The following is a 23,486-nucleotide window of genomic DNA, read 5'->3' as shown; positions in this document are numbered from 1 at the left end:
CATATATCCCTGTGGATACCCACAGCCTATGACATGGTAATTTGTGAGTCTGTGACCAAATTGTTAGCTAGATAATTAGTGTTATAGGCTAGGGTGCCACATCCGTAATTTACATCAAAGTTTTACATTCACAACAAAAATGTCCAACTTTTATGATACCATAAGAGTTTATTTTGGGAATCTCATGACTACAAGTTAACACTCTACCTCATAAGGCCTGACACTGTCAAACCACACCCCTAAAAAAAGATATTCTGGTCCTAGCCAAATCTAAACTTTCCACATATGTTAATGTTGCAGAATGTACCAGTCATGCCAGTGAAATGGAAAGAGTGTTATATGCTAGTAACTATTATTTACCAGCACAGTTCTCACCAGTCATTACTTTGTCCTTTTCCCTTCAAAAAGGTTTGAATATTTTGGTCAGGGGCCCCTACAGATCTTATACTGGTCCTTGCAATCTGCTAGAAAACTATGTAGTGAACCCCCAACCCTGAAAGAGTATGTGCATGTTAATGTCCAACTCCAGGCTCTGTTCCCTACCATCCTTGGGGCCTGTGCCAGCTGTATGTTATGCTTTTTTTTACTTACCTTGTCTTTCCTCAGTCTTTCAGGTTGAGTGACATGCTGGTGAAAGTGAGATACCACATGGGGACTGTTCCAGATGGTAGTTGAGTATTGCAGCCTGAGTTGTCTTTTTTTAGGGGACCAGGAGGAACATTAAAAAAATTATTTTGATGTTGGGTTTTAAACGCTCACCACTTTTCTGACTGTATACCTATTACTGGTAAGTAACTCACTGAATGAAGGAAGGATGAAGGTGACAGCCCTGTAGCATGCACCTCTAAAAACACGCCAGCAATACCTATATTTTTATCCTTTCCCATTTAAAATAAATGCTTAGAAGTCAATGTTTTTTGCTGTCTGTAGAGCTGAGCCTGTGTTTTAAAAGATTCAGCACTTGAATGGTTAATTTACTTTTTGGCTACACTAGCTTCTTAAAAATTCATGCTTCCAATAAAGTTTTGTCTGCCTGTGGAACGTGCTACTTACAACCTCATAGTCAAGCGCTGCTACATACTGCGAGCCCTCATTAGGATTGTCTATATTCATCCTCGTCTGGCAGCCATGTGCTTGCTGTGCAAATTCTTCTTTGTTCCTCGATTTATAACCCAACTAAACTACAAGGAAGCCCAGATTCACATACTTTTTATCTGAAATATCTAATAATGGATCATTATTTCTAAACGTTTGGTATTTTTTGGTCATTCTGACTACAGGGGCCTCCCAAGCAATACCTTTTCCATGTCGCCTAATGCAGTGTTAAAGTATTATGCTCATTAGATGGGTAACGGCAATGCTTCAGGAATCGTTCTTTCCTATCGCTATGCGACTTCCAGGTCTCATAGCGCAGAACAAACCAGACAGGGAGAGGAATAAAAACAGCTTTCAGCTGCTAATGGGCACGTACAACAGATTCTTTTTCTTCAAACAGGTCCAGGAACTGGTGGTAGCTGATGAATCCGGTGTGTTCCGGGTCCAGGATGATCATTAACTGTTTGAACTGCTCGTCTGTGATGCGGAACATCATGCAGTCAACGAGACGACGTAGCTCCTTCCTGCTCACTTTGCCTTTGCGTCCCTGAGACCCGTGGAGAAAAACAAGACATCACTCGCTTAAAACACCCTAGAAGGGTCTGTCCAATTAGTGTAGATGTAATTCAAACAGCTAAAATCTCATATAAGCTTTAAGTAATTTTTAATACGTTTAAATCCACAGCTTTAAGTAAAATTATATCTGGTGTTCCTGCCAAGGTCCTTGTTCAGGTCCGTTACAGGGTGATAATGCTCTGACCCTTTTTCCGAATTGCTGTCACACAAGCTTTTTTTTTTTTTTTTTTTTGATAATTTTTTTTTTTTTTAACTTCTACAAAACAGGAATATCAAAAAAAAGAATACAAAAACAAAGGACAGTATTGCAAGAAATGTCCCTATAAAATGCAGCAATATAGATCATCTGTCGGATAAGCCAAATGACAATGTCTACACAAAGGACATGCTTTGTACAGGTTGGGGTGCAATGGACAGGTATCAATTCTCAAACAGCAATAAAAGAGGATAAATACCAATAAAAACTAGCTTAACCTCCCTGGCAGTATGATTATTTCAGATTTTTGATGCTGAAAGCGGTACAATTATTTTGCATGGAAATTTGGCGTTTTATATTGTAGGCCTGTAATTCTTAGGAATAACTCACTTAAATCTGTCCAAACAAGAGTCTAGTAGACATCCCGGGTATGATAAAGTTTGAAACACTAAATCATAAATTATAATATAATAATTAACTATAAATAATTATAAGAAATAATAATATAATAGTAATAAAAATGATTCAATAATGTAATCAAATCAAAAACACTGAAATTTGCTCAGTTGCAGAATTGTCGCTGTCATTACTTTTCAGTGTTTGATGACAGATTTCCCCACAAATCGCTATCGCTCAATTCTGCAAGTGATTCTGATTTATTATCGCTGTTTTCTAGCTGGTCTAAACCTGATTTTGATGTAAAGGGACGGTTTTGGTTGCTGTGGACAATCTCCATTTTCCAGGCAAAAAGAACAGTTTTTATAATATAAAACTTCATGCAGGGCACTGGAGAAACCACTAGGGACAAAAGGGAGTTGAAATAAATTGATACAGTAATGTAATCTGTAAGATTACAGTGTACTGTATATGTATTGTGTGTTTTACTTTTTGAATTTCGCTCGCAGGGAACGGAGCCCGGGCACAGTGATAGATCGAGCGGAGGACAAGCCGCTCACACTGCAGGGAGACATCGCAGGATCCAGGGGACAAGGTAAGTACAGTAAACTCTTCCTGGATCCTGCGATGCGATCCCGAGTCTGGCTCGGGGTTACCACTTTGGTACTGAAAATCCACCCCGAGCCAGACTCGGGAATACCGCCAGGGAGGTTAAAGAGGAATTCTGCCCCCCACCAAAAAAAAAAAAAAGTCAGCAGCTACAAATACTGTAGCTGCTGACTTTTAATATTAGGACACTTAGCTGTCCAGGGGTCCCGCGATGTCGGCACCCCAGACGATTTTCTGATTGGCTCTCGGGTGCTGCTATTTGTGGTAAGGGAAATCAGTAGTAAAGTCTTTTAGCTTCACAGCCAGTTCCCTACTGCATATGCGAAGTGCGCTGTGCTTTCTAACTGGCCCGGCAGTGGAGGAAGGAGGAGAAAGACCGAGGTCACCGCGGTGAGGTCTCCCAGAAGTGGGGGAAGGGTACCTGTCAAAAACAGGTTGTCAGCTCTATTGATCATTAGGGGGTGTGTACACTTTATATTATAGTGGTTCTAAAGGCAGAAGGTTTTTTATCTTAGTGCATTCTATGCGTTAAGATAAAAAAGCTTCTGTGTGCAGCAGCCCCCCTAATAATTACCTGAGCCCCATCTCGATCCAGCAATGTTGCACAAGAGCCTTGGCTGTCCAAGAACTCTACCTCATTGGCTGAGACAGCATCCCGCTGCTGTCAAAGACAGTGAGCCATTCAGGAGAGAGAGGGGGCGGGGCCAAGCCACCGCTCCGTGTCTGAATGGACACACAGAGTAGCAGCTCAGCTTGGTTGCCCCCATAGCAAGCTGCTTGCTGTGGGGGCACTCGGCAGAAGGGAGGGGCCAGGAGTGCCAGTGAGGGACCCAAGAAGAGGAGGTTCTGGGCTGCTCTCTGCAAAATAATTGCACAGAGCAGGTTAGCAAAGCATGTTTGTTATTTTTAAACAAAAAAACAAGACTTTAATATCACTTTAAATATCAAATACAAATAATATAAAAAAAAGAAAAGAAAGTGGGATGCGTACTAACAATACTGCTAAAGCTTTCGAAAAGGACATAGGGAAATATTACCTATGTAGACTCAGGAACCCAGAAAAGATAGGGCGTATAAGCTAACCAGAGAAGTACCCATTCAGCCATCTGAGATCTCATAAGAATAATACAGCCAACCCATCCAAATATCATGAAATCTGTCAAGTTGGTTTCTATTCTAACAGTATGTACGCAATTTTCCCGCTTCCACAATATTATTCGCTTCCCTTTTCCAGTCAGCTATTGTAAGGCAAATAGCTTGCCTCCAATATCTTGGAATCAGACTCGCTGCTGCATTCATCAGATGAGGAGTAACGCTTTTCCACTGTAGCTTAACTGAGGCAGGGACATCATGGAACAGAAACTAAAGCGGAGTACATTGAATTGGTCTAAGTGTTGTTTTTTTAACCAGGGAGTAATCACCTACTAGATTACCCTAATTTTGGTGCATGACTACCAAAGGTGGAGAAAAGTGCCCCTCTGGGGGAAGCCCCTTCAGCTTCTAGTGCCAGCACCAGAAAACATCTGAGCAAGGTGAGAGGGGGGTTCTGTACCACCTAGACAAAAAATTGTAAGAGGATTCCTGGATACATGTCCTATTGGAGGAAACATGTCACACAGGCTTTCTATGGAGACTACAAGTGGCTATTACAACACACAGTATGCAGTCATTCTGTATTCCTGATGGTGGCCACTGTGATTGCACAGGCTTCCAATGGAAGCTACAAGTGACTGATTCAACACACAGTCTGTAGACATGGATCATTGTGGCCACCATCATGAATTTATGCCTGAGGCCACCATGAGGAAACTACCAAGCAGAAGTGCAATTGGGAGACAGAAACAGAGCACTGTCACCCTATAACAGGAAGTGCCTGAGCAAAGACCTTCATGGCAGGATCACCAGGTGCTGCTACTACAGCGATTGCCACTGTCTTTCAGGTCCTCTGTCTGCATAGCAAACACAGGGGATGCTTCTTTGACCAGGACACCTTCCACAGAACACCTTGCACTTTTCTCCCACTGTATTAGGTGAAGATTGTGATGTCACCACCCCACCACTTATTTGCATTTATGTTTGTTGCAAAGAATGCAAGGTGTTCTGTGAATGCTGCTCGTGCAGAGCAAGTGACCTCCTGTGTTCACTATGCAGGGCATAGGACAGACAGAAGCAATCACTGTAGTAGAGACACCTGCTACAGGGATTTCCAGCTTCCACTTGGTTCACACAGGTATGACATATGCATATTTATATTAGTCCAAGCTGGATAAATGTAACTATGCAATAAAACGCATACCTGGAATTCAGCTTTAATAGAAACTCTTTGCACTTGTTTTATTATGAGCTCTATGAACCTCTGTGGTGAGCACAGGCTATAGAGGTCAGTATTGAAGTGTTTCTTCAGACATGGGTGAAACTTGTGGCAAACCCAAGGGAATGCTATGATTCTGCAAAGCGAGCAATGAATAAAACACCCAAAGAACACTGCCAACCCCTTGTCAAATTAAGCTTTGTAGGTGTCCTAATTCTAAAGAGTTGTACCTTATACACCAACCACTGAGTGCACATACACAATTTCTTTCTACAGAATAGTACAATGAGTAAAATCAGTAAAATTAGCTTAAAGTCATACTATACCCATATTACATACAGGTGCAGACTATAGTAAATTACATACAATATTAATGCCATACAAGAATGAAACTCACCTCATCAAGTATAAGAAAGGCCTGTTTCAGCGAGGGGTAGGCTTCCTGGAAGTGTTGGTGAAGTTTTTGAAGAATGTGATCATTAGAGAATGCTTCATCTCTTATTTTCACAGGACTCAACCTAAGATATAAAGATGAACATATTCAGTTGTGAAAGGTTTTGGATATATATGTAAATGTTAAATGTCATAGCAATGGTGGCCTGTCCATAGGGGGCGCACAGGCGCCGCCCCCCCCCCCCCCCCCAGGCAGTCACAAAAAATAAATAAATAATAATAAAAAAAGTTGTAAAAAAGGTCCTTTAAGTGCACTGTGTTTGTGCGCCAGACACAGTGCACTATGGGAAGCACGACATCTATGCAATCACGAGATTGCAGAGGAGATGCTTCATTTGCAGGCTTTTGACCTGCCTTGTGGCACAATCGATTGCACCGGAATACTTCCGCCCGGCGCCCGTAGTATCACTAGGGCCGGGTGCTTTGATCGAGTTTGGCACAGCCCTAGGACATGGGCGGTGCTTTTCCTCTAAGTTACGATGTCACTTCCGGTTTCCTTGTGCCAGTGATAAACTGGAAGTGACGTCAGCAGCTTCGTGGAATGCACGGCCCAAGTGGAGCTAAGTAAGTAAGCCCCACCAAATGTAACCTTGGAGGCTTATTACTCTGATTGTCCCTAACAACCCTTAGCAGTACATGAGTGGTCCCAGCATTTTAAACAGGATGCACAAACTGCGATAACAGATTATCATTCCCATGGTACCCTTACTCCAGGCTCTGACATGACGATGTCATAAACTGGGGGAAATAACATTAAATATAACCACGTAATGAAGACTGTATACTAAGTTATTGGAAGATAATATAAACAAGGAAAAGAGGGGGTTTAAGTTGATATCATATAGCAATTTCTACACTGTATATAATGACATGCAAAAAATGTATCACATATGCTGGTCAGTACAGAGTTTGCTTTTTTCACATAGAACTGAAAGATTTGCTACTCTGGAATTGGATGAGTCAACTGAACTTCCTAGCTGCAAATTACAAATCAGTGCTCATAGTGTAATTTTTCAGTTTGTTTGCGCTGATCTGTGAGGCTGTGCTATATACCATGATCTGTGAGGCTGTGCTATATACCATGATCTGTGATGCTGAGCTATTTACTCTGTCCTGTGATGCTGAGCTATATACTCTGCATAGTGATTATGCGGCTGTATACTCTGTCCTGTGATGCTGGGGCTATATACTCTGTCCTGTGATGCTGAGCTATATATTCTGTCCTGTGATGCTGGGGCTGTATACTCTGTCCTGTGATGCTGGAGTTATATACTTTGTCCTGTGATGCTGAGCTGTATACTCCTGACACTATGGGTGGAAGCAAGTGGAATACAGGGGAAAGAGTGGGTGGATCCTATAAGGGGTGGGGCTTCTGAGAAGTGGAAGGGGGCCAAAAAGGAAGGGCATGTTCTGGCGCCCCATCCTAAAACTTCACCAGCCGCCACTGTGTCATAGCTTAATAATAAAGAACGTCTGTCACTCCTCCATTTCCTAAAGAATCTCTTGAAATCCCATCACATTGGCCCACTTATACCTTCCTGTCCTCCCTAGCCAGTCCATTTATTTTCTAAGTAAAAAAATACCCAATGTATAAAGGAGCATGTGACCACCTTTCATCTATATCCTACCTGCAGCTAAGTTTCTGGTTATATTTTTTCAATATTATTATAATTGTTACCTCTGTCATTACTCAATTAAATGTTTTATAAAGTTTGATTATACCTGAAAGTCTTTGTGCAATGATCTCTCTTTGCACATTTTAAAATAAACCCCAAAAACATAAACTATCATACAACCATGATAAATCACCTGTGATTTGACTTGATCGGCAGAGTCTGGCCATTTTCAATGTTGAGAGGTCCCTGAAACTTCTTCAGGAACTGCTCCCAGGAGACTGTGTCTGTGACATTGAATTTAAACCTGGAAGAAAAGCATTCACATTATACACATTAAAGTGGAACTATGGCTTCCCATTAAAAAAAAAAAGACATTCAAAAAATGTGTTGCACCACTTTTAAATGCAACTGCTCCTTCAGTTTCACTTAATCCTATAAATACATGTTGATCCTTCCAGTGAAGTCCACCTAATGCAGATTTCTGTGCTGGTGTGACAACGATGCTGCATTGCTTTTTAATTCAGAACAGAGTTGTCACTTTCATGTAGGCTGTGCCTGCTTACGCTACGGTGGGATGAAAAGATGTTACATGGCTATCAGCATTGTCACTGCTGAGTCACACGCCAGTAGCTTGTCAATCAGCATCTGGCCATAATTATGTGAAGACAAATTTGGTTCAGTCAGGTAAGGTTAAAGGAGAAGTACAGTTAAAAAATATTTGCAATGCCTGGATCTACAGCTATTAACTTTTAGCAGTGTAGCTTACTTATATAGGTGTATTATCAACCTTTCACCATGCAGTAATTACCACATGGTGCAGTCCACGTGACCAATAAACGCATATGAAAAAAAGGGGAGGAAAACCTTCCAAGAAGGCCACAACTGCGGGACACTACGGTTGAATTCAATAAATTTTGTTATAGAAAAAGCACCATAAATATGAAAAACAACAGCAATTCCGGTGTAAACCTTCCATAGCAAACATTAAAAAGACAATGTTGTCATTAAAAGAGGGATCGCAGCTGCGCATGCATCCATTCAACCAGTCACACTAATAACTTCAGGGATTGGAAAATAATAATAGTTTTTTTTAATAGATCATGCCCAAGTAATGCAGCCTGATCAGTGCCCTCAGCAATGCAGCCTGATCAGTATCCCCATTAGTGCAGCCTGTTCAGTGTCCCCATCAGTATAGCCTGATCAGTGTGCTCATCAGTTAAGCCTGTTCAGTGTCCCCATCAGTGCAGCCAGATCAGTGTCCTCATCAGTGCGGCCTGATCAGTGTCCCCAGCAATGCAGCCTCACTGTGCCCATCAATGCAGCTTTACGGTGCCCATCAATGCAGTCTCACTGTTCCCATCAAATGCAACTTCACTGTGCCCATTAATGCAGCCTCACTGTGTCCATCAATGCAGCCTCACTGTGCCCATCAATGCAGCTTTACTGTGCCCATCAATGCAACCTCACTATGCCCATCCATGCAACCTCACTGTGCCCATCAATGCAGCCTCACTGTGCCCGTCCATGAAGCCTCACTGTGCCCGTCCATGCAGAGTCACCGTGCCCATCAATACTGCCTCACTGCCCATCCATGCAGCCTCACTGTGCCCATCCATGCAGCCTCACTGTGTCCATCAATGCAGTTTTACTGTGCCTGTCCATGCAGCCTCACTGTGCCCGTCAGTGCAACCTTACTATGCCCATCAATGCAGCTTTAATATGCCCATCAATACTGTCTCACTGTGCCCATCAATGCAGTCTCACTGTGCCCTTCATGCAGAGTCACTGTGCCCATCAATGCTGCCTCACTGCCCATCATATGCACCCTCACTGTGCCCGTCAATGCAGCCTCACTGTGCCCATCCATGCATCCTCGCTGTGCCTGTCCATGCAGCCCCACTGTACCCATCCATGCAGCTTTACTGTGCCCATCAATGCAGCCTCACTGTGCCAGTCATGCAGAGTCACTGTGCCCATTAATACTGCCTCACTGCCCCTCATATGCAGCCTTACTGTGCCCATCATGCAGCCTCACTGTGCCCGTCAATGCAGCCTCACTGTGCCCATCCATGCAGCCTCACTGTACCCATCAATGCAGCCTCACTGTGCCCGTCATGCACTGTGCCCATAAATACTGCCTCACTGCCCATCCATGCAGCCTCACTGTACCCATCAATGCAGCCTCACTGTGCCCATCCATGCAGAGTCACCGTGCCCATCAATACTGCCTCACTGCCGATCCATGCAGCCTCACTGTGCCCATCCATGCAGCCTCACTGTGCCCGTCCATGCAGAGTCACCGTGCCCATCAATTATGCCTCACTGCCCATCCATGCAGCCTCACTGTGTCCATCAATGCAGTTTTACTGTACCTGTCCATGCAGCCTCACTGTGCCCGTCAGTGCAGCCTCACTGTGCCCATCAATGCAGCTTTAATATGCCCATCAATACTGTCTCACTGTGCCCATCAATGCAGTCTCACTGTGCCCTTCATGCAGAGTCACTGTGCCCATCAATGCTGCCTCACTGCCCATCATATGCACCCTCACTGTGCTTGTCAATGCAGCCTCACTGTGCCCGTCAATGCAGCCTCACTGTGCCCATCCATGCATCCTCGCTGTGCCCGTCCATGCAGCCCCACTGTGCCCATCCATGCAGCTTTACTGTGCCCATCAATGCAGCCTCACTGTGCCAGTCATGCAGAGTCACTGTTCCCATTAATACTGCCTCACTGCCCCTCATATGCAGCCTTACTGTGCCCATCATGCAGCCTCACTGTGCCCGTCAATGCAGCCTCACTGTGCCCATCCATGCAGCCTCACTGTACCCATCAATGCAGCCTCACTGTGCCCGTCATGCAGAGTCACTGTGCCCATAAATACTGCCTCACTGCCCATCCATGCAGCCTCACTGTGCTGGTCCATGCAGCCTCACTGTGCCCATCAATGCAGCCTCACTATGCCCATCAATGCAGCCTCACTGTGCCCATCATGCAGCCTCACTGTGCCCGTCATGCAGAGTCACTGTGCCCATAAATACTGCCTCACTGCCCATCCATGCAGCTTCACTGTGCCGGTCCATGCAGCCTCACTGTGCCCATCAATGCAGCCTCACTATGCCCATCAATGCAGCCTTACTGTGCCCGTCAATGCAGCCTCACTGTGCCCGTCAATGTAGCCTCACTGTGCCCATCATGCAGCCTCACTGTGCCCGTCAATGCAGCCTCACTGTGCCCATCCATGCAGCCTCACTGTACCCATCAATGCAGCCTCACTGTGCCCGTCATGCAGAGTCACTGTGCCCATAAATACTGCCTCACTGCCCATCCATGCAGCCTCACTGTGCCGGTCCATGCAGCCTCACTGTGCCCATTAATGCAGCCTCACTATGCCCATCAATGCAGCCTTACTGTGCCCATCAATGCAGCCTTACTGTGCCCGTCAATGCAGCCTCACTGTGCCCATCATGCAGCCTCACTGTGCCCATCATGCAGCCTCACTATGCCCATCATGCAGAGTCACTGTGCCCATCATGCAGCCTCACTGTGCCCATCATGCAGAGTCACTGTGCCCATCATGCAGCCTCACTGTGCCCATCATGCAGAGTCACTGTGCCCATCAATGCAGCTTTACTGTGCCCATCAATACTGCCTCACTGTGCCCGTCTATGCAGCCTCACTGTGCCCATCAATGCAGCCTCACTATGCCCATCAATGCAGCCTCACTGTGCCCATCAATGCAGCCTCACTATGCCCATCAATGCAGCCTCACTGTGCCCGTCAATGCAGCCTCACTATGCCCCTCATGCAGCCTCACTGTGCCCATCATGCAGTCTCACTGTGCCCATCATGCAGAGTCACTGTGCCCGTCATGCAGCTTCACTGCACCCGTCATGCAGAGTCACTGTGCCCATTAATAATGCCTCACTGCCCATCCATGCAGTCTCACTGTGCCCATCATGCAGAGTCACTGTGCCCATCAATTCAGCTTTACTGTGCCCATCAGTACTATCTCACTGTTTCCATCCATGCAGAGTCACTGTGCCCATCCATGCAGAGAGCAGTACCTTTTGTTTGGAATTTCTCCTGAAGAATGGCAGAGCACTTTGTGGTATGTGAACATGCCAGGCACTCCTATGCTTACATTCTCAAAGATGTTTATCTTCAGAGTGAAAGCTAAGGCACTGCTGCCTCTGACTGGTAGTTCCAGGGGATTTGGTGTGAGATTTCGTGATTTCACTGCTGTGCTGCTTACTGTTCAACTTGCTGGAGGTTCTGATATGAGGAAGCAAAGCTCTGCCTCTACCAAGATGGCCACCTCCATATAGAGAGACAGTGCAGGACAAGGCATGCTAAGTCAGTTATGGGTAGAGATCAGCTATAGTAGACCACAGGCATAACTGATAACATGCCCTTTGCATTCTGTCTGCTTTTTTTAAGCACAGCTTCCAGGCATCAGTTCCTCTTTAAAGGCTTGGTTAATGTCTAATGGCAAGTGGAAAGAAGTTCCAGTTAAAAAGAGAACATGAGAGAAGTAGTGGAGATGTGAGAATTAAAATCTATATTACATTCACACAGAAATACAAACACAGAGCTGGCCATATTCTGATCAAAATTTTAAACAGTGTGTGGCAGCCCCGATCCACAGAATTTAATTGTTTGATTGATTGTTGAAAAAACATGTTTTCTCAATCAGCAGCTCAAGCAGAATACAATGTTCCGGTAGGGGAGGGAGCCTCCTCCATCCACCTCCAAAAAAAACAACAACCGTCCATGGCCTGCTTTAGTGTCACATCCAGTTCTCAGGACCATGGACAGCTTCTACTTAGCATAAAGACAGGTACTTGAACTCGCATCATCGATCAGACACTGAAAAAAACTTTTACAGGTTTAATATCATAGGGTGCAGAACAGTGGAGGTGAGAAAGTCACGTAAGATTGAGTTGACCAAATCTGTGTTTTACTTGTGATAACAGTAGCAATTATTCTTCTGCCTTGTAATTTTCCAGTGAAGGGTATTGTTGATATCACAGCATACAAAGACATTTTAGGCATTTGTGCACTTCCACCCTTGTGGTAAAAGTTTGAGGAAGGCACTTTTCTTTTGCAGCATGACTGTGCGCTATGTACAAAGCCAGCTCCATATAGACATGGTTTGGTTAGTTTGGTGTGGAGGAACCTAACTGTCTTGCACAAAGCCCTGACCTAATGAACAGCTTTGGGATAAACTGGAATACCGATTGCCAGTACCAGATCTCATAAATGTTCTTTTGACTGAATGGGCACAAATTCCCAGTCACACTCCAGAATTTTGTGTAGCGCCTTTCTTTTCAACAGAGTGGAGGCTGTTATAGCCACAAAGGGTGCATCTATATTATTGTTTATAGATTTAGAATAGGGTGACTAACATGCTCATATCAGTGTGATGGTCAGGTGTCTGTAAAATTACCAAACTTACCTCTGTATACACTATATGGCCAAAGGTTTGTGTCCACAAACCTTTGGCCATATAGTTTACACGCAGGTTTGTGGACACAAACCTTTGACCACATAGGGTAAACAGGGGGAATTTTGCTATTTTTTTGTTTGAAAACATTTATTAACTGAATATTCCTTTTAATTGCTGTGTACATCTCAGTGGACAGCATCATGATAGACAATGCTTTGCAACAGAATAATACATCTGATGGGCCCAAACTGTTTATCAGTTGCGTAATGTTTACTCCGAAATACTTTTCTTGCAAGAAATTCTAAATTCTTCTTTCAATACGCTCACCATTCTATTCTTTACATAATAATCCATTGTGTTTTACTCTGTTGCTTTTGAGAAAACGATAAACTGGATGATTATGAAAACCAGCGGCCATTGTATGAAAACAAAGGCAGAAAATTATAATATAGCTTTTCTATGTGCCCATATAATACCATTCATTCAGTAGCCACACAATCTGCTCATGACGGGAAACGAGATTGTTTAATCTGTTTCTTTTTTACCCATATAGTGTTCAGAGATATTAAAAAAATAAAAACTTGGAAGATTTATGAAGAATGGAGACCTCATAAACAGATCGCAGCTGTCTTTCTTTAAGTATTTTGCCCAATATGGGTAATTTGCAGTTACATGATCATCTTTAACCCTAGAAAATATTAAAAAAAACTATAAAAACTATACATTTTTCCCATGCTCATGATAATGTTAACCACCTGAACTCCGGAAGGTTTTTCCCCATCCATGACCATGCCATTTTTTGCTATTTAGCACTGAGCTACTTTAACTTGCACGGTCATGCAATGCTGTACCCAAATAAAATGTATGTAATTTTGGGTGGTATTTGATCACCACTGGGTTTTTTATTATATAAATGAAAAAAGACCAACAATTTAGAAAAAAGAACCCAACAGTATTTTTTACTTTCTACTATAAAACATATCCAATAAAAAAAATAAAAATCAAATGTCTTCATAAATTTAGGCCAAAACGTATTCTGCTACATGTACTTGCTTAAAAGTAAAAAAAGAAAAATCACAATAGGTGTATATTGATTAGTTTGTGTGAAAGTCATAGTGTCTACAAACTATGGTATATATACTGGAATTTTTATTTATTTATTTTGGGACTGTGATAAGACAATCTGACACTAACAGACACTGGGTGGGAACTGACACCACCGGTGACACTAATACAGCGATCAGTGATAATAATATACACTGTCACTGTACTAATGACACTGGCTAGGAAGGGGTTGACATCTCAGGGCAATCAAGGGGTTAAAGCAGCGTTACACCCAAAAGTGGAACTTCCGCTTATCTGTCTCTCTCCCCCCTCTGGTGCCACATTTGGCACCTTTCAGGGGGAGGGGGTGCAAAAACAGGTACCCAGTCCCCACTTCCGTCGGACCTCGCCGTGGTGAGATACATCAGAAGTTCGTCTCTCTCCTCCTTCCTCTGCTGCTGGCCCAGTAAGAGAGCACAGCGCGCCTCGTGCATGTGCAGTAGGGACCTGGCTGTGAAGCCCGGCAATTGCGGCGGCAGCACCCAAAAGCCGATGGAAGCATCGGCTGTGGTGCCGACATCGCTGGATAACAGGACAGGTAAGTGTCCTAATATTAAAAGTCAGCAGCTACAGTATGTGTAGCTGCTGACTTCTAATTTTTAGAGGTGGAGGCCGGAACACCACCTAAAGTGTGTGCCTAACAAGCGTTAATGTGTGTATTGCATGCTGCTTTTCACTAGAAAGCCATTTGTTCCTTCTCCCTGCGTGCCCGGTACCTGGAACAGGCCAGCGACGTACAGTTACGTCGCTGTGCCTGTGGAAGCCGCCTCTCCGCAGTACAATGCGGAAGGGTGGCTCTAAAGAGGTTAGACCAGTTGACTGGGAAATCTACATTTAATGCCAAAAGTTTGTGGATACCTGACCAACATACCTACACATGTATGTGGACATCTGTCTAAATGATTGTATTTTGGTGTTTTCACAGAAGGATGGTGGTAATGTTACAACCTACAAAAACATTAATTTATACATTATGGGGTTATTTTCCTAAAGGTATACTGTAGACTGTGCACTTTGCAAAGTGCAGTTGTTCCAGAGCTTAGTAAATGAGGTAAAGCTTCGCTTTGCAAAGAATTCCCAATCATGTGCAAGGAAAATGAAAAAAAAAAACAGCATTTTTGTTTTCATGATTGGATGATGGAAGTCAGCAGAACTTCTGGTCATTTACTAAGCTCTGGAGCAACTGCACTTTGCAACGTGCACAATCTATTTGCCTTTAGTAAATCAACCCCATTCTGCAAGAGCAGTTGCTCCAGAGCTTAGTAAATGGCCAGAAGCTCTGCTGACTTCCATCATCCAATCGTGCAAACAAAAATGCTATTTTTTTTCCTTGCATGTGATTGGGTACTTTTTGTAAAGTGAAGCTTTAACTAATTTACTAAGCTCTGGAGCAACTGCACTTGAAGAGTGTGGCTGCACTTTGCAAAGTGAAGTCTTTTCGCCTTTAGTAAATAAACCCCTATATGTCCAAAGGTTTGTGGATACCCAACCATCACACATAAATGAGCTTGTTGGACATCCCATTTTAAAACTATAGGTATTATTAAAAAAGCTGCCCTCACCCCCTCCCCGTTACTGGCTAGAACCCCTCTGAGAAGGCTTTTCTCAAGATTTTGTCGTGTGTCTGTGGTAGTTTGTGCCCATACAACCAAAAGAACATTTGTGAGGATATTGGATGGAAGAGTGGGATCTTCTATATATATATATCTATACCATATACATTTGGTCTACTTCGTTTCACCTCTCATTAATTCACTCATATACAACAACCAGGGAGATCTAATGTTACATTCATTCTCATCACCAAAGCTACCAACTTAGCTATTGTGATAATGAAATGTGTCCCATGGTAGGCACACTTTCACTCGGAGATTCTTTTTGTTTTCTTGATTTTATATGGAAGCTACATTGTTCCTGATTTCTACCATGTATACTTACAGAGCTGCATGGGAGACAGTTGTCACCCAATGAAGAAGTGCTGAAAAAAATACATTCATGGCAGGACCACCATGCTGTATATGATTTCCGAAGTCCTAAAGAAGCGTAGACTTACACGATGTGATATCATTAACCGACTGTACTTAAGACATGTATTAGCTCTTTGATTATACTCAACTATGTAGGTTATATGTACTAAGATGTCTGTATACTTTTTTTAATATGTAATTTAATAAAGATTTTTGTATTTTTTTACACAAATTTGAATAGTCTTAGTTCTCACAGGCATATTTAAAGTCCCGTTTCTTGCGGTTTTATTAATACTTTGCAATTTGTTTTGGGATGATGCCTATGAGAACATGATTAAGATTTGTATATGACATCCCATCCCAGACTCCACGACTAGTATATTAAGGTAAGAAGACCTGGCTCACAATCAGCATTGCAATTAATCCCAAAGAGCCCAGTTGGGTTGAGGTCAGGGCTCTGTGCACACCACACCAAATTGGTAAACCATATCCTATAGCGGAACTAAAGCCTTGAATAGTCGCCACCCCAAACATTCAAATGCCTACGAGCTACCTTGTCAACACCACCATTCTTTCCCCAGTCTTTTCTAGGTCCAGGATCTTTGACCATCTTGGTGGCCAGGCCAGGATGATCATCTAACTCTTGTGCATTCACGCAGGAGGTCACTCATTTCGGCATGGAGGTGTACCATGAATGTACACTAAATCGGACATGCTTAGCTCAGTGCACATTCTAAATTGCATCCTGTGAGGAAGAAAGTATGAAGCCTTCTTTGCAGAAGAAACATAACTATTTGCCATTAGGTGTACTTTGTCGATGCATGACACTTTTAATTAAATTCGGGTTCAGAGGCTACCCTACTAACTGCTTGACGTCACACTGAACCCTTAGAAGCTGGGAAATAGTGTACAAGGTCATGCAGTTGAAAGGGCAGCAAATGTCTGACTTCAAGTGACCTCTAAGCCCCAAGAACCAGAAATAGGCAAAGTAAATGAAACTAAGGGGGAAATATAAATCTTTCATAAATCAACCTGTAAATATTATTTGGTTTATAAGCCCAGTTGTGACTGCCTTATCGGACAGAAAGACGAAATGGTGAAATGAAGTATCGCAGAAAGGAGGAACAAAATGTAATAAAAGTAATGAAGGAAAGAAAAAGTGTGCAAATGGTACAAGTGAAGACAGTGATTGTGTTCTTTAAAAAACAATGAGAAAAATGTAAAAGGTGTTCAATATTTTTTTTTACATGCTTCAGATCAACAGTCAAGGCGTTTCTGAAAGTTGCTTCAAGCCGAGACACTGCATAGTGCTATTAACTAAATCACGCCATGTATGACGAGAAGAAAATCAGATGCATGTGTCGACATTTTACTGACATTTTATTTTTTTAAAAATCATACCGTACAATGGAAAATTTAGCATGTGTGAAAGCTCCATGAAAAATCATCAGCCCAAAAAAAAAAAAAAGAAGAAGAAATATCTGCTATAAAAAAAAAACTGAAAATGTAAAATGAATAAAACTTAGTTTAGGTGAATGAAAGAACCAATTTCTACCCGAATATATGTTGGGCAGAATGTAGCTGTATTCGCAATTTCAGATGATCAGCTAAATATGAAGATGAAACATATACAATTTAGGGAGAGTTTTAACTGGCAGAAGGTTTGTAAAGTAATAATTATGTTGTGATACATGGTTATGTGGGATAAACAGAGTAACAACACTTTTGAGAGTTCTGAGCTACCTCCCATTAGCTCTATGGACTCATCACATTGGTGAAGTTAGAACTCTCTTCCTGTAGGTTTTATGATTTAGCTCCTGTTCACACCAGTGCAACTTTGAAATTGCGCTACTTCAATTAACTAAAGTCTATGCAAGTCGCAATGAAATCAGTAAAAAGTAGTGCAGAAACCTTTTTCATAATTGCTGCGACATAGGTCGTGGAGATATGAACGGTTCCATTGCTGGCAACTGAGTGCGACTTGTCATGTGATTTGCAACTGTCACATGAACACAACTGCCACACTTTACAGACAGAACAGTGACACTAGTTTCCTGAACTATTTGCCTGCTGATTCAGCAAAGCAGTCATGTGATGAGGTTTTTTTTTTACCTCCCATTAAGCAGGCATGTTAAACGACAGAGTGCAAAGCCACAATTGTAAATAGTAGAATATCCACCCTGACTATGCATTGTGGCAGGGGTGCTTAAATCACAAACACTGTTTGAACAGGGAAAAGACAGTTCCCATATATGTATTTCAGTTGAGTATTTAGCTATTTGACTCAAGCTCAGCCTTAAAGTAGATTTAAACCCTCAAAGGATTACATTAAGTTTGCCAAAACACAAACAACTATCATGTTTTCTTTTATTCTTCCCTGTTGCTCTTCCTCACCGCTAATTTCCTTCAGATTTTTGGCAGCTGCTTCCCGTCTACATGCACTAACTCCAGCGACAGCTGCAAATCATTGCTTTAAACTAGCATCCTGATGGTGACAGAAAGTGGACAATACATGTGCAAAGTGTACCAGCATAGACGCTTGTTGTCTACGTTGGGAATATGTGTGACAGGGTGACAACAAAGAGGCGGAAATGGGAGACAGTTGTCATCCAATGAAGAAGTGCTGAAAAAAATATATTCATGGCAGGACTACCAAGTATTATATGAATAATTGCTGCAGATTTTGAAACATTAAAAAAGGCTTTTGAAATGACATTAACATGTTGAAGAATGCATTTGATTGTAGCAGTTACATTTAGATCTACTTTCACAAGCCAATGCAGAGGACACTAATGGACATTAAATTGGTTGTAGACCCCAGTCATGGAATCTGAGCAAAGCACATACAGTATATCTGTAGTGTTTACTTATCTCTCTACAAAGCTCCGAATGTCGTTTCTCTCTGTTGCTTTTTTCTTCTGTTATCAGCATGAGTCACTTCTGAGAAGTTTTCCCAACACAAGAAATAAATTTGTGTCAGGAGGGAGGGGGGAGAGCTCAGAACAGAGCTTGTTTATTCACAACACAATGGTTCCGCTGTGGGAAGGTGGGGTGTGTTCCTTTCCTCCAATTAACTCTCACACACCGTTACTACAGTCTTTACGCCCCCTCCTCTGTGCTCCTAGCAGATGAAGAAAGATTTTTAACCCGATCTGATCTTTAGAAGGGGCGTAGGGAAGAGAAGACTGCAGATAAACAAGTAAAACCTATGTGGGAGGATTTGTTTAATCTCTGTGTATCATCTGAGGCTGTTCACTTCATTGGGTATACAGTGAGGGGAAAAAGTATTTGATCCCCTGCTAATTTTGTACATTTGCCTACTGACAAAGAAATGATCAGTCTATAATTATAACGGTAGGTTTTTTTTTAACAGTGAGAGACAGAATAACAACAAAAATATTTAGAAAAACACATTTCAAAAAAGTTATAAAATATTTTGCATTTTAATGAGTGAAAAAAGTATTTGATCCCCTATCAATCAGTAAGATTTCTGGCTCCCAGGTGTTTTCTTTACAGGTAACGAGCTGAGATAAGGAGCACTTTCTTAAAAGACACCTGTGCACAGAAGCAGTCAATCAATCAGATTCCAATCTCTCCACCAGGGCCAAGACCAAAGAGCTGTCCAAGGATGTCAGGGACAAGATTGTAGACCTACACAAGGCTGGAATGGGTTACAAGACCATCACCAAGCAGCTTGGTGAGAGGCTGACAACAGTGAGGAATCAGCCCAGAACTACAAGTAACACACTATGCCGTGAGGGACTGAAATCCTGCAGCGCCCGCAAGGTCCCCCTGCTCAAGAAAGCACATGTACAGGCCCGTCTGAAGTTTGCTAATGAACATCTGAATCATTCAGAGGAGAACTGGGTGAAACTGTTGTGGTCAGATGAGACCAAAATCAAGCGCTTTGGCATCAACTCAACTTGCTGTGTTTGGAGGAGGAGGAATGCTGCCCAAGAACACCATCCCCACCATAAAACATAGAGTTGGAAACATTATGTTTTGGTGGGGTTTTTCTGCTGAGGGGACAGTACAACTTCACCGCATCAAAGGGACAATGGATGGGGCTATGTCAAATCTTGGGTGAGAACCTCCTTCCCTTAGTCAGGGCATTGAAAATGGGTCTTGGATGGGTATTCCAGCATGACAATGACCCAAAACACACGGCAAAGGCAACAAAGGAGTGGCTCAAGAAGAAGCACATTAAGGTCCTGGAGTGGCCTAGCCAGTCTCCAGTCCTTAATCCTATAGAAAATTAGCGGAGGGAGCTAAAGGTTCGAGTTATCAAACATCAGCCTCGAAACCTTAGTGACTTGGAAAGGATCTGCAAAGAGGAGTGAGACAAAATCCCTCCTGAGATGTGTGCAAACCTGGTGGCCATCTACAAGAAACGTCTGAAATCTGTGATTGCCAACAAGGGTTTTGCCACGAAGTACTAAGTCATGTTTTGCAAAGGGGTTCAATTGCTTTTTTCACTCATTAAAATGCTAATCAATTTATAACTTTTTTGAAATGCATTTTTCTGGATTTTTTTGTTGTTCTTCTGTCTCTCACTGTTAAAATAAACATACCAATTACATTTTAGACTGATAATTTCTTTGTCAGTGGGCAAACATACAAAATCAGCAGGGGATCAAATACTTTTTTCCCTCCCTGTATGTGGGGGCTTACAAACACTTTAAATGTGAATAAAGGAAGCAGGGTGATTTTCACCACAGCAAGGGAATGCCAAATATCAACTCAGATGTAAGAATAGAGTGGGTCTCCTTTTGGAATAATGGGGAAATGCTTAGCTTCATTAAGGCCCCATTCACACCTGTGCGTAGCATTTTTAGGCAGAAAGTTGCGCGATTTTGCCGTGATTTTGTACAGGCCAAACAATGTCACCAATGTAAAAAGCAAAAAAACGCCTGTAATCTGCCCAAAAAACAGTTCCAGAACTTGCTTGAGCTTTAGGCGTTTTGGAGCTTCTGGCTTCAGTCGTTTTGGAGTGGAGATGTGAACCATCTCCATAGAGAATAATTGATTTTTTTCCCCCTCCAGTGTTTTGTAGCTTCAGGCTTCAAGCTACAAAACACTCAGGTGTGAATGGGGCCTAAGTGGCCAATGTTATAAAAGCAATCTTAAACAATTTACCGTTAAATAATAAAGCAGAATTCTAAAATCAAATTGTTGACAATTTATAAATAAATAACCTGCAACTGCATGGTGAATCTTCAGTGACTCTGCCATTCATTGAATTCTATATGTGACTTCTAAGCTCTATCATATACTAACCTACTATACCACAACTTCTTCCCCTCACTGAAGGGGAAGGTGATTAAACACATTGAGACCGATTTATTCATTATAATACAGGAACTAAACACAGCTCCTAATCCAGGTATTACTCTGGCTGGGAGTAAGATATTTTAATTATGTTTTTAATAATGTGTAAATTATGTCATTTGAGTCTACATTTATTTGCTCCTGTGTTTTCATCAAGACTATTATATGTTCCAGGCTTAATAGAGGTTATTTCTGGGAATGATTCCACAGCCACATATACCTGATAATGATAATAAAACACCAATCACTCCCCTTTTCTATCTCCATTACACTTTCTTTGTGCTTAATAAACACACAAATCCTTGTACACTGCTATATCTTTATTAAAAAGTCTGTATGGAGTTGGCTTTATACACAGGCACACAGCCATCTTGGAACAGAAAATGGTCTTCTGCAAACCTTTACCACAAGGTTGCAAATGCACAATTATCTATAACGTCTTTAAATGCTGTAGCATTAAAATGTACCTAAACCTGAAAATTACAAAAGTTTTTGTTCAGACTTTTTTTTCCCTTTATATTCAGCTGGTGAGCCTGCAAATAACATACATTGGGCTCTATCACACTGGCGGTCAGGGGGAAGGGGGGGCTGAGCAGTAAAAACTGTCAGCTGAGCCATGGCTTTACCACCCACTGGAATTCTAACATTACAGCTTGACAGGGCTGTACACGTGCCGCCGTGGCCATGATGTTTTGCTTCGCAGTTGCGGCACATTTAACTCAGGCTGCAAAGTTTGATAGGTGGCACTCCTCCTCTCAAACCTTTGAGATAATTGGGCTGCACCACAAACTAAATGCTTGGCTCACAGTTGGAGAGCATTCCCACCATGTAAAATTGCTGTTCAGAACAAAAAAAAAAAAAAAGAAAGAAAAACAGGCATTAGGAGGCAGGAAGAGGTGCCTCCTAAATCCCTGCCAGCTGCCACCACAGATCACTTTTCAGAGGGCATTCAGCATTACCACCAGTATGACAGAGCAGTACCTTTTCCTGGGTAGCTACATTTTTTCTACACTATGGATGTAGCCATGGTTATTACACTGGCTAGACTTTAATTTCTACTTCTACTTTCAGGATGACAGCTTTTGCTCTTCTCCATTAAATAGTGGATATGGGACTAATATCGTGTTTACCTGAAAATAAGCCCTACCCGGAAAATAAGACCTAGCCTGATTTTCGGGGAGGGCTGCAATATAAGCCCTACCCCAAAAATAAGCCCTAGTAAAGTCCATGTAAAAATCTATAATCCAGTTTGTAAAAATGTTATATAATGTCCACTGTGTCTCTTTTTGTAACTTTATTGTCGAAAATACTTTATTTACAGCACCGCTGGGTGCTCACATGACCCGCTCGAGACCTTCTCCTTTCCTCTCGGCCCTGCTCCGAGCAATCTGCAGTGCTCAGAGCGGGGCTGACATCAGCAGGCATCTCGGTCCTTCCCTCGGCAGTGCTTGGAGCGGAAAAAGAAGAACTCCGATGGATCACATGAGCGCCCAGCGGCGCTGTAAATAAGGTATTTTCGACAATAAAGTTACAAAGGGAGACTCAGTGAACATTATATATTATATTATACTAAATGGATTAATATTTTTGGGATTAAAAATGTCATAATGATGACAGGGGGAGAGGAGGAGAGAAGACAGGGGACATAGATAAGACATCCCCCCAAAAATAAGCCCTAGTGTGTTTTTGTAGCAGAAATTAATATAAGACCTGGATCTTATTTTGGGGGGAAACATGGTAGTTTACACAATAAAAAGAAGAATGTTTGTTTTCTTTCAAGCTCGCAGGAAGTGACAAGGATACAGCATTTCTGGTAGGATCAACAATAATGCGACCACCTTATCTAAAATATCTAAGGACTGGTAAGCCGCAATATATTACATGTTTGGGGGGTTTAAGTAGGCTTTTACATTATCCTTCACTGGAAACATCAGATCGCAGACAATAGGAGGGGTATCAAAATACTTTTGGTCTCATTATGGTTGGTGTGATGCTTAATTGTCCACCAACATTTGGTCACTCAGTGTACATACCATTCAGGAACCAATATTATAATACGATTTTTCTTTTTTGCCTGGAGTTCAGCTTTAATATAATAATTTGGTTATAAAGTGTGGACTCTGCAGAAATTACAAGCCACCCACATATTGAATAATTGTAGACTGATCCCAGCAGAGGGGTCTACCACGACAAAGACATTTATTCAGCAAAGCCAAGTTTAGCAGACTCCAATACATTAATATAAGCGGGCCTGTTCAGTTGCTGTAAATGCTTTATTATCCTAAAAATACATTTGTGCAGTCTCTGCAATGGCTGGTAATTCTGCATAAAATTCTCATTATGAGCGTACTGTTCATCTCTGAAATGCTGATCCTATTTTGGGAAGCA

The 23,486-nt window shown here is 42.3% G+C and overlaps 1 protein-coding gene across 1 annotated transcript in view; it reads right to left on the bottom strand.

The window, feature by feature from the left end:
- The window catches only part of EFCAB6 (EF-hand calcium binding domain 6), a 309,070-nt gene that overhangs the window by 144,829 nt on the left and 140,755 nt on the right, over positions 1-23,486 (bottom strand). Inside the window, exons 11-13 of the mRNA XM_073621947.1 lie at positions 7,446-7,556; positions 5,581-5,701; positions 1,472-1,642 (exon numbers count right to left, since the gene is read on the bottom strand). Of these exons, the coding sequence (XP_073478048.1) occupies positions 1,472-1,642; positions 5,581-5,701; positions 7,446-7,556 (403 nt within the window). The remainder of the gene's footprint in view (positions 1-1,471; positions 1,643-5,580; positions 5,702-7,445; positions 7,557-23,486) is intronic.

Source organism: Aquarana catesbeiana, linkage group LG03, assembly GCF_042186555.1.
Source record: "Aquarana catesbeiana isolate 2022-GZ linkage group LG03, ASM4218655v1, whole genome shotgun sequence".
NCBI classification, from domain to species: Eukaryota; Metazoa; Chordata; class Amphibia; order Anura; family Ranidae; genus Aquarana; species Aquarana catesbeiana.
Note: the sequence above shows the minus strand (reverse complement) of the source record. Positions and strands in the feature narration are given on the sequence as shown.